Source organism: Condylura cristata, unplaced genomic scaffold (genome assembly GCF_000260355.1).
Source record: "Condylura cristata isolate star-nosed mole 26May11 unplaced genomic scaffold, ConCri1.0 scaffold00002, whole genome shotgun sequence".
NCBI classification, from domain to species: domain Eukaryota; kingdom Metazoa; phylum Chordata; class Mammalia; order Eulipotyphla; family Talpidae; genus Condylura; species Condylura cristata.
This window is the reverse complement of record NW_004567103.1, coordinates 56,184,799-56,200,995: the sequence shown is the minus strand read 5'-3', so window position 1 is coordinate 56,200,995 and position 16,197 is coordinate 56,184,799. Positions and strand designations below refer to the sequence as shown.

The following is a 16,197-nucleotide window of genomic DNA, read 5'->3' as shown; positions in this document are numbered from 1 at the left end:
CAATTTACTGGGACTAGCTGCATGTTGTTTTGTCTCTGTGCCTTAATTTCCACATCTATATTAAAATAGTACCACCCTTGTCAAGTTTTTCTTTAAATTAAAGTACTATATAGAAGTATCAGACATAATACTAAGCATGCAATATACATCAGTAAAAATAAGAAAATCCTGAGCAGCTAAGCACTAGAAGGCAGGTATATGGATCCAGGGTCACCAGTAGACTTGGGCTATTGCTTTAGAAGAAAGATACTCTCTCTATTACTTAGATTAAAAGATAAAAATGAACTAGAATTCTTAGGTGCAACTATAAGGGAAGATAGATGATGACTTTGATAATCATGTGAAAACTTCTGCAAATGCCATATCTAGTTACATTTTCCGTAATGTTAAAAGACCACTAAATTAAAACCTCTCATTCCACTTCCCCATTCTGCTTCCCCTTCTGGTTTTCACTGGGTGTGACAAGTTGTCTGCATATAACAGATGATTGCCATCCATAAGAGACCAAGGAGATTAGTGTTTATAATACTTCTGATCTAATGTTTAGCTTCTATTTTGAGAAACTGGGCATTGTCTCAATTATGCCAAAATAACACTGATCTTTCCATTTGTTCTCATATATAGTTTTCTCATTTAAGTTATATAGGAAGGGCTGGGCCACTCAAAATATCACATGGAATAAGTCGCCTTCTTCTTCACCAAAGTACTTACTATATATGCTCTAAAAATTTTGTAAAAACACTTTCTAGTTCTAAAGGTCTGAAATGTTGCAGTAGACAAGGGAACTGAAGAAGGTGAAGGAGCCCATGAGATGACATGATGCAAAAGCAAAACCACAATATTTTCATAATTAATGATGGGTTATCTTAAGTTTTACAGACTTCAGCATAATGGCGTCATCATTCTCGAGTAATGAGCAGTTCCTCTCTGACTCAAGAACTTCTGTTGCTTCCTGTTTAGTTTAATTCACCAAGTATCTTAGAAATGGGTAAAGTATATTTCAGCTCTTTAAAGGAAGGTAAACTTGATGTTTTTCTCCTATAAACCAGGTGACTCACCTCATCCAAGTTTCTGGCATTTCAGGAAATGTTTTCTATCTCCATTGTTCTTGCTTTAACTTAGATATGACACCCACTTCTTAAATGCAAGGGAATGCTCTACACTTAATAGATTTAACAAATAAAAAAGGTAAAAGCTTTCTAAAGAAAAGAGAAATCATGTTAAGTGGTCAAAAGCCAAGTTGGTGACTTTTAGTAAAATGTAAGCACTTTAACTCATGTTAAATCAAGAGATTGATTTAATAATAAAATCATTACTCTGTAGATAATATGAATGAATGTGTATATGAATTTGAATAAATTTCCTTATTCATTATGTTATTGTTAAGAGTTTTAATTTTGGTTATTTCAAAGTTTTAACGCTTGCAGAAACTATTTCTGGAGAAATAAACAGGAGAAAGTCCTTGGTTAAGGGTAACTAATGGAAGTGGAGAGTGAAAATTTTCTACTTAGTACTGGAGATAAACATACATTTTAAAGAGATTTTGTTTGAAATGATACTTTTTGTTTTATTTTTGACTCAAAGAAATATGTTTTCTTCTTTTAACTGACCAGGATATGCACCAATGTTTAACTGTTTTTTATGCAACAGAACTAACTTATGTTTGCATTTTCTCTGTCTCCTTAATACTATTATGGAAAAATTGTAAAAGTGTTCTTACCACCATAGGAATGTCTCTTTTTGCATAATTTCAATCAAGGGTTTATTTGCCTTTCCTTACCCTGGAGATTTGGAAACATGTTTCATTACAAGACTTTGAATTTCTTCTGAGGATTGAAACTGAGCAAAGCTAAGAAGAGGATTTTGCCTTTAAGCTTTCACAGTCCTCCAAAGGAGTGAGGGAAGCTTGCTCCTGTTGGCAGACCTGGAAATCCCTTAGAGAAAAGCCTGGGAACCTTAAGAAGAGGAAATCTCAGGTGGAGTCTTGCAAGATGATAGATGCTCCTGGTGCCCATGTAGATGGCACGCTGAGAGCTCATCTAAAATCCCTTCTACAAAATTTCAGCAAATACAACAAAATACTACTTGCCCTCTGAGTTAATGCAAACATAGATCAAATGGATTGGAATTAGATTTAGTTTACAAATGCATTTTGTTGTACTATGTGATAGAATCGGGATGAAGGTAGAGAGAAAATAATTTTAATAGTAGAAACATTTTTTAAAAAGATTTATTTATTTGTGCACACAGAACTGGGGTGCAAGCCAGAGTGGTGAGAGGATTCACCAGAGACAGACTGGGGGTCAGAACAGGTCAACTGACGAAGTACACTGCTGAGGGGAGCAGCGGGCAGGTCAGGAGAGGTCTGCCTCGCCATGTGGATCACCTTTGTGGCAGGCGGGGATTGAACCTCTTTAGAAGTGGCTTTAACTTCTTAGTGCTGTGCTTTACCCCTGCACCACCAGGGAGGGCCAATAGTAGAAATATTTTTAAGATTATTTTTGTTTTCTTCCCTCCTGAGTTTTTCTGATATTCTGTCTGCTATATGTTGGACTAATCAACTATTTTCTAGAAATGGAGGATTTTGCCACAATGACTATCCATAGACAATGTTTTGTGGTTCACTGCTATTTCCTTTGAAAATGACTGTCTCCTGAGGCCTCACATTCATATCTTCATCACCATAGAAATAGTGGCAAAAATAAAAAGGAGAAACTTGTTACAGAAAGCATCTCAGTGCAAGGGTGAGGATCATCACAACACAGTAAACACAGTAAATGGGCACCATTTCTCCCCCCTGAACCCCCACTTATATGCAGCTGCCTAGGGCTACAATTCACAGCATGCCATGTTTAACGGGGAATGCATGGGGAGGAGTGAGGTGGAGACACTTGGAGAGACACATGGGTGACAGACATCTGGGGAGGCTGCTCCTGGTTCTTAGCGGAAACAATGGCAGCCATTATCTTCACCTCATGGTGGATTACATGGCGCATTTTTTGATTGGGTTGTTTGTGGGTCTTGGTTCCTTTGTTAAAGATTGAATGTCTGTATTTGCTTGGTTTTATTTCTACAATATGTCTAGTTAATATCTGTTCCATAGATAGCTACAATTTTTTTCTTGTGCTGAAAACTTTTAAGATATTCTCTTTTATTTTGTTTAATAATAAAACTTTCAGAGGATGCTCAAGGGGTCAGGAGATTTCCTGGGTTGCATAGGGAATTCATTTGATAATCTAAACCCCCCTCTCTCTGTCCCCAAGAGGGCTGGTTTTAACTATAGTACTTCAGACCAGGCCAAGATTTCTTTAGGAGCTATAAATCCATAACAACCAACACAAAGCAAATAGTACAAACAAAAATAAAAACCAAACAATACAGAAAAGGAGTGCTTGGTGATATTCCTCTGGAGTATTAGCCTCCTTACTGATTACCAACTCTGGAGTCTCACAGACAGTATTTACCCTCCCGAGGGCACATTAGTCCTTAAGAAGTGCCTTTTCTTGCCTTATGTTATGGGCTGCATGTTGGTGTTCCTTCAAAACTCATATACCGAAACCCTGGTCCCCAATGTGATAGTATTTGGAAATGAGGTTTTTGGAGGTAATCAGGTCACAATAGGTCATAAGTTTGAAGCTCGCATGATGAGATCAGTGACTTCATGAAGAGACAAGAGAACTTGCCTCTCTCTCTGTGCTCTGCCTTGAAACACAATAGGAAGGAAGCAGAATCTTAGCAAACTCAGTCCAATTGGCCCCACAATTTTGAACTTCCCAGAAATGTGAGAAGTAAATGTGTGGTGTTTAGCACCTGAACTATGGCATTTTCACAGCAGCCTGAGAACACGAAGACACCTTGATAGCTGTGATGACTATCAGACCACCAGGCCTACCAGTTCCAGAAAAGCTGCTGCTATTGTGTGATACCAGGAAGACATGTGAGCTTCCTGAATCAGGGAACTGGAAATGGCACCAGCAGTAGGTTGGTGTTAACACTGTACATTAATATTTTAATGTGTCCCATGATCTAAGAATAATATTCAATTTCAGTAATATTAAACTCTGCTTCAACAAGTGCACTTGTAAAATAAAAGTAATTTTTCAGGACTATTTTTGCAGAACTATTCTGAATATATGAAAAAATAGTTAAGACATGATGATATAGTCCCTACAAAAAAAGAAAATTAATGTCTTAGCAGCAGTGGTTAGGGGAAAGAACAAAGTGATAACCACAGTCACAGAAGTGCTAAAACAGTGGTGGTGGTGGGAGCTGTAGTCACGGTAGTAACAACAGTTACAGTACTAGTAATAGTCATAGTAAAAGTAAAGAGTTTAAGTAGTGGCAATAACAGTGGAAGTGGTAGTGGTATTAGAAAGAAATAGTGATGAGATATTCCCATAAATATATGCAACACCATTTGTATTTGATGACTTTCCATGTGGGGTACAGAATTTGGTGGTAGCTAAAACTTCCTTTTAAAATTAGGTAAAAGTTGAGGAATATGAATTCATATGCATCATCCATTTGGCCCAGCATGCAAAGCAATGATATAGCATATATGTAATGACAATGTGTGCCCTGGAGCACTGTGACTTCATGCTTCAGAGTTCCAACAACCAGCCTCTCATATCCTGAGCTGATGTGGAACCCCATGCCATTTTACTGAGATTGAGGGGACAGAAAATGCTACTTTCTAGATAAAATAGTTAAATGATGACTCAACGGTAATACAGCTTTAAATACATGTCGTTTCTCCTCATTTATTAGACATAAATAATTGTTTATTCATGTTTTAACCAAAATACAATGATTCACTAGACTTCCCTGGTGGTGCAGGAGTTAAGTCTCAGCACTATGAAGATATCACCAGCCACTACTGCATCAGTTTGATCTTGAGCCAGGGACCTGGCCCACATGGCACAGCAGACCCCTCCTGTCTTACCTGCTGCTCCCCTCAGCTGTGTATTTCAATAGAGCTTCCTATTCTATTCCCCACTCTGTCACTGGTAAATCCTCTCAATTCCCACACCTCTGGCCTATACGCCAGTTTTTTTATACATACATAAATATGTAAAAATAAATATTAAAAATAATAAATATAATTACCCATATAGAAATGAATGAATGTAATAACATTCTTTCTATCAGACTTTCCTAAATGGTCACTTGCTGTTGGAATATGGATGGCAGGTAGATTAGTACAAAGGAGGACAGAATGGAAATCCCAGAGACAGAAACTGAAATTATAAATTAAAGCATGTGCATCTATGAGGCTCAGGTGAGAAATACAAATAGGGAAAAAAACTATACTTTCAGGGATCATTTCTATAGTTTGTTACAAATAGGGAATAAATTTTTCTACCCATGGAGCAGAGTCTATAGGCAAGAGATAAATACAGCCAATTTCCCATGGGAAAAAGTGCTTGAACAAAATAATTAGACCTTCAAACTCCTCTAAGACAGGTTAGAAAGCCCAATTGAGATGAGAGTAGGGGAAAAATGGAAACTCCTTTATATTTAAATGTGGCAAAATAAAAGCAGCAGCTAATACACAAAGTATATCTATTCTTGCTGCTTCTCCCACCTCACATTTATAAGGCAGCATGAACGGGAATGCTCAGTAGCTTCAAGTGACAATATTAGAGACTGATTTTCAAAACCCACTCCTTTGAAAACAACTTAGCTAGACACTTTAAAGTTTGCAAAAGTGAAAATTTATGCAATATTTATAAAATGTGAGTTTGGGCAGATAATTGGTATGTGTTAAATAAACACTGGCTTTTGTTAACTCTCAAGAATGGCTGGCCACTCTCCTATTGGTAGAAAGAGAAGCACAGGTCTGTTCTTGAAGATTTTCTGCTGACTCTGATGCTTTGAAGGAGCTAGTCATGAGCATTCATTGTTTCAATATTTTTATTGAAACAATAAACTCTGTTGTCACCTCAGATTTGAGATCGTATCCAGATACCTCTCACCATTTGCAATCATCTGAAGTATTTGCTCTTCTATTTCCCGCTGTGTCTCTTTCTCTTTTCTCATTATAAACAGGTTTCCCCCTTTAGTATCTCTGTTGATAGCATACAGTATTTAAAATATAGAAATCCCCTCTAGCACCAATAACCATCCTGAGCACTTCACACCCCTTTGAGTCTTTTATTGTGTTACTAATTTTAAATAGATAAGGCAATTATGCTTAAATAATGGTGTGTATGCTCAGGTAACACTTAAGTGTAACAATAACATTTTTCTGTCACTAAGAACTACTTACAGCATGATTTTCATTGTGGTGTGATAGTCCACCCTTAGCTGTACCCCATTGTCTACTTGTTAACAGCTACTACAGTTTTATTAAATATTTTTTCTCCTGATTTCTTATTAGAAAAATGATATGCGGCCCTCCCTGGTGGTGCAGCAGGTTAAAGCTAAAGCCACCAGTTCGATTCCTGGGCAGGGAGGTGACCCATATTGCACAGCAGACCTCTCCTGACCCTCCCACTGCTCCCCCCATCTGTGTACTTTGTCAATCAGCATTTTCTGCTCCCCACTCTTTCTCTGGTAAATCCTTTCACCGCTCCTGCATCATTGGCCTGAACCCCAGTTCTATATGCATAAATGAATGTTTAAAAATGAAAAAGAAAAATGATATGATGAAAATATGAATATAAAATTTTATCCAGATAGCTATTATTTTAGGATAAATCCTATGGTGAAAAAAAAATTGGTTTGAAAACTATGGCTGTTTTTAAAGTTCTAAGTGGATCTTGCCACCTATTGATAGAAAAATTGTGCCTGAGGAATCACCCATGACTCCTTCATGACATATGACTACTTCGATTATTACCAATTAAAAATTTTTGCTAAAATGTGCTTGGTGAAAATTGCTACCTAATTTTTTTAGTTTTAATTTGAATTTTGGAAAATTTGCATTTCTTACATTATGAGAGTATTTTTCATAATGTGTTATCCATTTCTGTTTCTTCTTTTGTGATTACCTTATAGGCATATATTTAAAAAATCACAATTTCTTAAATACATTAATTGTTTATTATTTCATTTTATGACATACAGAAATTTCTTTATACATCAATCTTTTCTCCTGTGATTTCTTTAATCGCTGTTAATTTTAGAAAATTCTTTTTCATCCAGAAATTAGATGAATATTCATCTACATTTCTTCCAAGTTATTTTGGTTTAACTGTTTAGATTTAATTCTTTAATCTATTTGGAGCAAATTAGATTATTATTTTTAGGACAGAATACAAAACAGATTTTTTTTTTAATCAGGATAACTAATTTTCCCAAATAGCATTATAAAATTTCCCCCATCTCACTGACTTCAGTGCTTGCTTTACCCTGTTTTTGTCTACATTCTAGTTTCTGTTTCCAACATAACTATTATTATAGTATTATTATAGTATTAATATGCTCTTTATTCAGTACTACATTGTTCTTACTACTGTGGGTTTTTATAACTTAGGAGAATAACTAGGAATCCTATCATGTTGTCACGATGCTGGTTTTCAGATTTCAGTTCCACTTCTAACTGGCTGACAGAGTAGTTATAGCCTCTCCTTGACTTAGTTTCCAAAACTGTAGCATGGGCATATTAATGTTACTTTCTTTGTGGTTTGTAGTAAATGAAGTTCCAAGTGGTAAATAATAACATAAAGAGCTTAGAACAGTGCTTGGCACAAAGGAAGAACCACAGAAATATTAGCGGTTATTGTTGTGAGTGGGGCAAGCTTTTCATATAACCCTCTATCGCTTACAAAATTTTCATAACTATTTGTTTTTCTTTCAGGTAAGCTTGTTTTCTTTTCTTTTCTTTTTAAAGATTTATTTATTTGTGCATACAGAACTGGGGTACAGGCCAGAGGCTCAGGGCAGCAAGAGATTTCACCAGAGACAGAGTGGGAAGCAGGACAGGCAGATTGATGAAGTACACTGCTGAGGGGAGCAGCGGGCGGGTCAGGAGAGGTCTGCCACGCCATGTGGTCACCTCCGGGGCAGGCGGGAATTGAACTCATGCGAAAGTGGCTTTAGCTTCTCAGTGCTGTTTTCTTAACCCACTGGCCACCAGGGAGGGCCCAGGTAAGCTTATTTTCAATGAAAATATGTATATTTTTTCTTAACCCCCTGGCCACCAGGGAGGGCCCAGGTAAGCTTATTTTCAATGAAAATATGTATATTTTTTCTGACTATAGAAAATGCCTATCATTTCATATTTTGCATATGCATATGTATTTATATATGTTGTAATTTAATATAACCTGCAATTCCATCAGCCTGAGAGACACCTTTTAACACCTAGCTGGGATCTCTAAGTATCAACTCTTCGTTACCATATAGAACCTCTTTAATAAAGGTAGCAAAGCACAGACTGTACTTTTTTGTAGCTAACTGGAACAGCGTTACAAGACAGGCAAATGCCTTGACTTTGCCTAAGTGGCTAGATTTCTCAAAACCACATGATGTCTAACTTGCCAGCTATCTTTCTCTGTTTCTTAAAACTAGTTTAAAAAATGAAATTTATGAAAAAAATGAAATTTATGAACACAGAAAATATTTTACTAAGAAAACAGACTTCTAAATTTTGGGAACTGCTGAGTTCTTTTAGGTAATAATGAGTCACTTTAGCAGTACAGTACTCAGAACAGTAAAGGCTAACAGACTCCTCTGTGGCAGTGGAGGTAACTGCACCATCAGGAGAAAGGCTTCCAGAAAGGGGTATCTCTACTACTTCCCTATGATTGTTGGTGCCTAGGGATCAGTAGGTACAAGTATAAATTGGAGAAAGAGATACATGATGAAACCACATCTATTACTTGATATTAAGTACAGGTTTCCCTGTTACCTCAGAATTGGTCATTGGAGCCCCTTTATTGGGATAAGGAAGATGGAAAGCTAATATCTGGAGGCAGCCATTTCCAGTAAGACTCATCAAGGGGGAGGTAAATGACTTTGCTGCTCCCAGATGACACCCCAAACTGTGCCCTCCACTCCTTCCCCAGTCAAATCTAAAAGACAGTCTGAAGTGGGAAAGGAAACAAAGAAAATCATTAAAAATGAATGGTTGCTTGGTGTGAATAGGAATGAAGTTATGTTCTAGTTTTTTCATTCACTCCCTAAGGACACACCTCTCAGCTGAGAGTAAAGTGCAGGAGGTACCAAAAGAACTGTTCTTACAGGCAGCCTGTGTGAAGGGATGCCGCCATTTCATTTCTAACCCTGAAACCTGTACATGCAGTGGTTCAGCCAGTCTAACCCCTACTCCTGTTTTAATTAAAGGAGAAAAGATATAGGGGAAGAATATGGGCAGAGCCTTACTGCCATGGGCCCATGCGGCCACAGGCCAAGTGAGAAGTGGCCAGGCTGGTGTTCTCTTGACATACCCCATGTGTGATGGCTGACTGCAGAAGGAGCAGACTCAGGAGGCAGGAGGTTGAAGAAGGTCATATTTATATGGACTTTCTGGAGCTGGATCTCCCTTATCAAAGGCCCTCTTAAATAGCTGGAATACAGAGGGCCTCAGCTTCCAATCCACATAAACTGGGAAAGAGTCAAGAACTTAAACACAGAAGGACTGCAACTACACATTAAGTGTAAAAACTGTGTCTTTTTCTTCTCCTTCCTTCTTGCCCAAAATTTCCCTAAGCTACCAAAGCCTACAAGAGGGAGGAAAAGATGTATCCAGTGGCTAGCTACACCTTATCCTTCTGATCCTGAAGCCTTATACCTAACCTATGATGTTAACAGGGGAGAATTTTAAATTGAACTGGAATTGAGTTTTCATAGCACATATCTTGTTCCAAATCATAGTATCCATTCAACGAGAGGAGAAATTTAACAAAACTTATGTAATTAGAGAAGAAAAAATGGTCCCTTTCATGGGCACACCCCAGGCAAGTTCCTACTAGTCAGTAAATTCATTACTCATAGAGTAAACAAAAGTTTGTATTGGCATTGCGAATGAAAATATTCTACTGAAATGGTCACAAGTAAAAAGTGAAGGAGTAGGATACTAAATATGTGCTTTACATTTTGTTTCTGGATAATTATGGGAAACTCTTAATGAAAAAGCAAACTCCACATGATTTCTTCCAGTGACAATCAATATAGCAGATTTATGGTCTTTTAGGCAAACTCCACATGATTTCTTCCGACAGTCAATATAGCAGATTTATGGTCTTTTAGGTAATAATGAGTCACTTTAGCAGTACAGTACTCAGAACAGTAAAGGCTAACAGACTTCTCTGTGGCAGTGGAGGTAACTGCACCATCAGGAGAAAGGCTTTTGTTTATTTTTTTGTCTTTTTTTAAGACTTATTTATGCATACAAGAACTGGGGTACAGGCCAGAGGTATGGATGAAGGGGGTGGGTAGGAGTATTCATCAGAGCCAGAGTGGGGAACAGAACAGGCAGATTAACCGAAGTACACTGTTGAGGGGAGCAGCAGGCGAGACAGGAGAGGTCTGGCAGGCCATGTGGGTCACTCCCTGGCCAGAGATCAAACTCCTGCTGTAGTGGCTGCCGATAGCTTCATAGTGTTGCCCTTTAACCCCTTGTGCCACCAGGGAAAAGCATGGGTATTAGAGTTATAAAGACTAGATTCAAATCCTGATTCAGCTGTTGCTATCGCCCTGACCTGTCAGAATCTTCATGGGAAGGGGCTCCAATATGCCTCCTAATAGGATCACTACATCATTTAAAGATGTGGAGAGCATTATGGTCAGCAAATAACAGGTTCTCAAAAGTGGTGACTATTATTATCAGCGTTTTGCTTTATCATGATTTGTTACGTTAGTTACTGAGAAGATATCAATATCTTCTAGAAAAGTGAAAACATATTTTCAGGTGTATTTTGGCTTATGAGGAAAAAATACAAAAATATCCACAGGCCAGGATAAATAAAAATCCCTCAAAATAGCTAGCATTTGTAATAATTTAGACACCGCCATTTAAGAACTATTTTCCAGGTGAGAAAAATATAAAATAAGTTATTGGGATTCAACCCACCGTTTGTGCCTTTTCAGAGTGAATCAAGACCAGAAGGAAATTAAGGCCCAAAAGGGGTTTTCAATTTGGGAGTTTGATGTAAGGCCCAAAAGGGGTTTTCAATTTGGGAGTTTGATGACACCTCACCCCACCATTCTTCAGATCCCCCACCTACTAACTTGCTGGCTGTTTCAGTCATAACTTACTTTTCAATGCCATTAAATGTCCTCTGTCTTTTAAGAAAGGCACCTAACTACAGCCTCATTTCCTTTTCCTCTACTTCATGTTTCATTTGAGAGAGGAGCTGGCAACAGTCACACGCAAACCAGCCAGTCAGTTTAGTACTACCTGGAGTTGCACTGAATTACTAGACAAGGATTTGATTAATTACAGTTTACTTGATTCATGCCCCCTGCTTCTGTCTTCCCTATGACCATTTTTCTCTTTATTCATTCTTCCCTCCTGCAGGGTGGGTGACAGATATGAACAAATTTTCAAATTTGATGCATTTCATTTTTCTCCCTTTTTGAAGTTCTTATTAAGGTTTTCCTGAAGAAAAAATCAAGACTATTGATTTAAATACTATTTGGGGCTCAGCTATAATTCCCATAACATTCCCATAACCCTGACATTTGGGTTGCTTACCACTCTGGAAATATTTGATAATGCTGTGAAAAGAGTGTCTTTCCTCCTCAGATCTATTCATCTTTCAACTAGGACTTTCTTCATAAATCATCCTTGAGTCCCCAAAAATTAGTGTTCTGGTTGGTTGGTCATGCCTAGGCTCTTTTCTGGTCACCAAGGGTTTTTACTGACATTTGCTTCTCTCCTATCATAAAAGCTACCATTTTCTAATTGCTTTATTAGATACCAGTCACTCTGCTAGGTGCTTAATATGACTTTTTTCTTTAGACTTTATGAGGCAGATAATATTGTTCTCCACTTTTAAAAAGCAAAAACCTGAATCTCTGAGCAAAGAAAAGCGTGCTGCTGCCCAAAGCCACAGGAAATTCAAACCGAGGTCTGCATGACACAAGTGTGAACCCTTGTCTAAGCTCCCTGAGTCTCCGGGAGCCAGGATCCTGAGGAATTCTGAAGCAGCAGTCCTCTACTGAGATAAGCGAATTGGAAAAACTCACACCTTTTTCAAAAATGTTCCTCAACACCTGCAACTTTAACAAAATAAATGTTCCAAGGGATACCCCACCCACCACAACTTCCTGAATCAGAATTCCACAAGGTGAGAGCCAGTAACCAGCTTTTCATACTCTGTGCCTTTACTCCTAAACTCCAGCATACTTCAACATTCCCTGAGACGATGTCCTGACCTCTAGTGGCCTAACCCCAAATTGTCATCCTGCCATGAGGGGACTGGAGGGAAGACTAACAGGTTTGCTTGCACCTCACCTAAGTTTCGACTGCCTCTGGCTGAGATAACTGTTTACTTTTCTCAAGTCTATCCCTCAGAAAGTACAGAAAAGCAAACAGTTTGTGCATCTTTTTTTTTTTTTCGGTAGCAGCTACAAAAATAGAGCCTTTTTTTTATCAATACATTTTGATGAAAATCTATTCCTTGCAGATTAGAGCAGAATGGAAGTTTCTATACTTAGAAAGGCTGGTATAAGTGTAATCCATTTTCCTTTTCTTGTCGGTGCACATGCACACACATACACACAGAGTAAATTTCCATGAGCTGACCTATCCTGTTACATCATTAAAATATTATGTTTTAATGTTTGAGGTTTATTACTTAGTATAAACTTGGCTTCTCACCTACATCTTCATCTTTCTTTTGGTAACAACATTCAGTGTTTTAAACCAGTCTTTTGTCTTTTCCCTTCTCCTTACAATGATATCGCACTCCTGTATTTATTGTACCATTCTGGGTGTTAACTAAAAATTGTCCAGATGACATACTGCAGCACTTACCTTGCTAGAAGACAATGCTACTATCAAATTCACTGACCACATGTTATAAGAAAGAAAGAAAGGAAAAAGAAAAAAAGAATTGGTAACCAGAATAACCACAACAAAAAGTTGTGGTCTAATTAATAGAGTTCCAGTATATTTAGGAAAGAAAACCCCTAAGAGCCCATCACCTTATTCATTCATCACTTGGATAAAGAAATTCCAGCAATAATTCCCTCAACATTTTATCTATCTTAGTCTTCAACACATCATTAAAACTTGTTCACCTCCTCCTTCCCCCAAACCAAAGCAAACAACAAAAAGTGAGAATCAATCTGAGTATTTTAGACTCACACTTACCATAGAAGTTTAGTTGGCAAATCTCAGGCAATGGTTCCTTCTGGTCTCCAAGCCAGAGCAAATGAGGTTTCGTCTGGTTTGCTCTAAATGGATTTACAGACCCTAAATGCAACAGAACACTAACATTCTGAAAAGGAAATTCAGTCTCACCCTGATTCATACCAGCCTCCCCTTCTTTCCTTAGGGGAGCTCCCATATATTTATTTCAGGACATGAACAAACTGCCTAGTCCCAGACATCAAATACATTGAGAAAAAAGCAATACAAATTTACTTTTATGGGAACACTAAGTTTTCAGAGATTCAATGTTACTGTAATCTAACTACAAATTTTATTCCATTTGCCTTGGTTTTTAGAAGTAATTAGTGCAATTTATTTGGGAGAAAACTTTCTTCTACAACTTTAAAAAAAATAAAGTGTACATGTTTTGGTTCACTTCATGCAGTTCAGCTAAAGCTATACTTAACCTGGGTGTTTTCTTTGAAAGAGAACAGGTTTTGCTGCTGTTGGCTACCCCTTTTTAACAGAAAACTATGTTAGTTGTTGTCCACATAACATTCATTTCAGTCCCTAGAAACAATTTCTAGAGAAAAATTTGCCACGTGTACAGCAACTCACATGTAAATATGTATCATGGAAAATTCCCCCTCCACACACACACAGACACAACTTCATGGTTTGGTGTGGAAAACAAGTCACTTCAAAGTTGTGGAAAACAAAACGACTCACTGTTTTTAAGGCAAGATCTGCCACTGATAGTCATTCTAGTTATCCTGCACTGTAACTGGCACTCCCTGCATTACTTTGAGATACTTATCAAGCAATATTTGTTGAAAGATAACATATTATAATTTCAAAAAGAAAAAAAAAACACTTATGGTTGAACTTGTACATAAAGAACAGTCATTCTTAATAGAAATCTGTTTTTACCAAATCACGTTTGAAATGTTCAATTATTTTTATTCTAAAAATAAAGGCAACTTCAATGGTAATAAAACCACACATACTTTAGAAGCTAGCTGCTTTCATAATACTCATGATTGCCTCTATGAGACCCTCCATCTCCCCTTCAGGATCTAGTTCGATATGTCCTCATAGATCAGCCTCTCTGTCACAACAAACTGACCAGAACATGCATCCCTTGATATACTGATTGCTCTAGGGTCATATCCAGTGTCGTATCCACCCAAATGACATTTCTCCAGAGTGTCTTGATAGGTCTTAAAGAAATCCTTAGGACATTACCTTTCCTGTGGGGTAGAGGTGGCCGGAGGCTTTCAGGAGAGCGGGGCGGCTGCCCTATGGGAGATCCTGGACAGGACCGAGCCAGGGGGAGGACCCAGCTCCGGCAGCTGGAGGAAGAAAAGGAGGAGTGGTTCCTCGCCACTGCAAACATGATACTGAGCCAACAAAAACACCATTCTTTTGCCCAAGAAGTTCAAAGTGCTTTGCAAACATTAGCTCATGAGTCCAAGTAGTCATGGAGCAATTATTACTTTATTATGCCCTTAAGATAACCATTGTAAGAAAAGTCATTTGGAAAGACAATCTATTCACTCTTCCTTAATGACCACCTACTATGCTTGGGGCAGTGAGGAGGAGGAGGAAGCAAGAGGGACAAGTTCCAGCTCAGACAGACTCTCATGCTAGTCCACACCCTTTTGTTTCCCGTTATTGCAGTAAGCAGCCGACCACACTACTTTTTAAATTCATGTTACAGTTTATTGTTGTCCAAATTATTTAATGGGGTGTGCTCCATTCTTCAGAGTGCCCGTAATGTGTTAAGTGTTGAGCAAATGCACACACACACATTTTTTCAAGTTACCTATAAATCTATTTATGATGGTAGAAATTGGGGATTACCAATTCAAAATGCTTTCGTTTAAGATGCCATAAACAAAGCTTTATTGTGAGCAGTCATGTCTCTGACAATGTTTGTGGAATTATTATAGGTGAATAAAGAGAATTAAGATCTGCAATACACTGAGCAGTCTATATGAATAATCTGGCTTTTAAAAAAATGATTAATCAGATGAGCAAGCAAATTTGATGAAGTAGGGAACTTTTATCGTGGATCCTTTTCTGACTTTATTTTATGCGACAAATGGCAAGTTCAGTATAAAAAGTGGTTTATGGCACTTCTAATCCTTGAACTTATGTAGTAGGCTCCTAATATTTTAGAGTACAAGGTAATTTAGGACTAACTGGACAAAGAAGCTGGTGGCTACTTTTTAAAAATGCATGACTACCCACTGAGTCCAAAGGGATTTACACTGTTGCTTTAAAAGAGACAAGATAAGTATTCTAGTCTGTTCTACAAGTCACTAGCTTAACCCTGGTTGGACCAAACATAAAGGCTGCTGCAGTTCTCATCCAGAAACACATTTTTTTAAGTTGTAAGAAATTTCAATAAGACTTCAAAACCAACTTTTCTTTCTAATAAATACTTCTCTAACTAAACAATATAATTGAGGTAGAATACGGATCAGTCATGTAAGACTTAGTTAACACAGCTACCCAACAAAATTCTTATCTTAGTTCCATATTTTAACAGTTAAATAGTGTCTTCATTTGACCCCAAACTATCTTTCCAGCCTCAGCTTGAGGACACTTCTTGTTATTCTAAGCACAGCACAGATTTCCACAATACTAGTCATCTGGGACCCACTGCCTGGAAGGCTTTTTCCCTGCCCACTCCAAAGTGTGCACACCTGAACAGCCCCCAAACCACCACCCCTCCCCCAACACACACATGGACATACACACTTTGTCCATGCAGAAAACTATTGAGGATCAAAAGGCCTCACCCAGTAAGGTCTTCCTCAGTTCCCATACCATCAGTTCATCACATATTTCTTCATATAGGTAACTAACTAAAACCCATATATCCATATTTAGAGATAATGTCTTCCTTCTTTGTAACTCTAGCAACT

The 16,197-nt window shown here is 37.8% G+C and overlaps 1 protein-coding gene across 1 annotated transcript in view; it reads right to left on the bottom strand.

The window, feature by feature from the left end:
- The window catches only part of CYTIP (cytohesin 1 interacting protein), a 63,634-nt gene extending 49,020 nt beyond the window's left edge, over positions 1 to 14,614 (bottom strand). The window contains exons 1-2 of the mRNA XM_012725826.1: positions 14,510 to 14,614; positions 13,265 to 13,366 (exon numbers count right to left, since the gene is read on the bottom strand). Coding sequence (XP_012581280.1) covers positions 13,265 to 13,267 — 3 coding nt within the window. The 5' untranslated portion in view covers positions 13,268 to 13,366; positions 14,510 to 14,614. The remainder of the gene's footprint in view (positions 1 to 13,264; positions 13,367 to 14,509) is intronic.
- Positions 14,615 to 16,197: the final 1,583 nt, after the last annotated feature.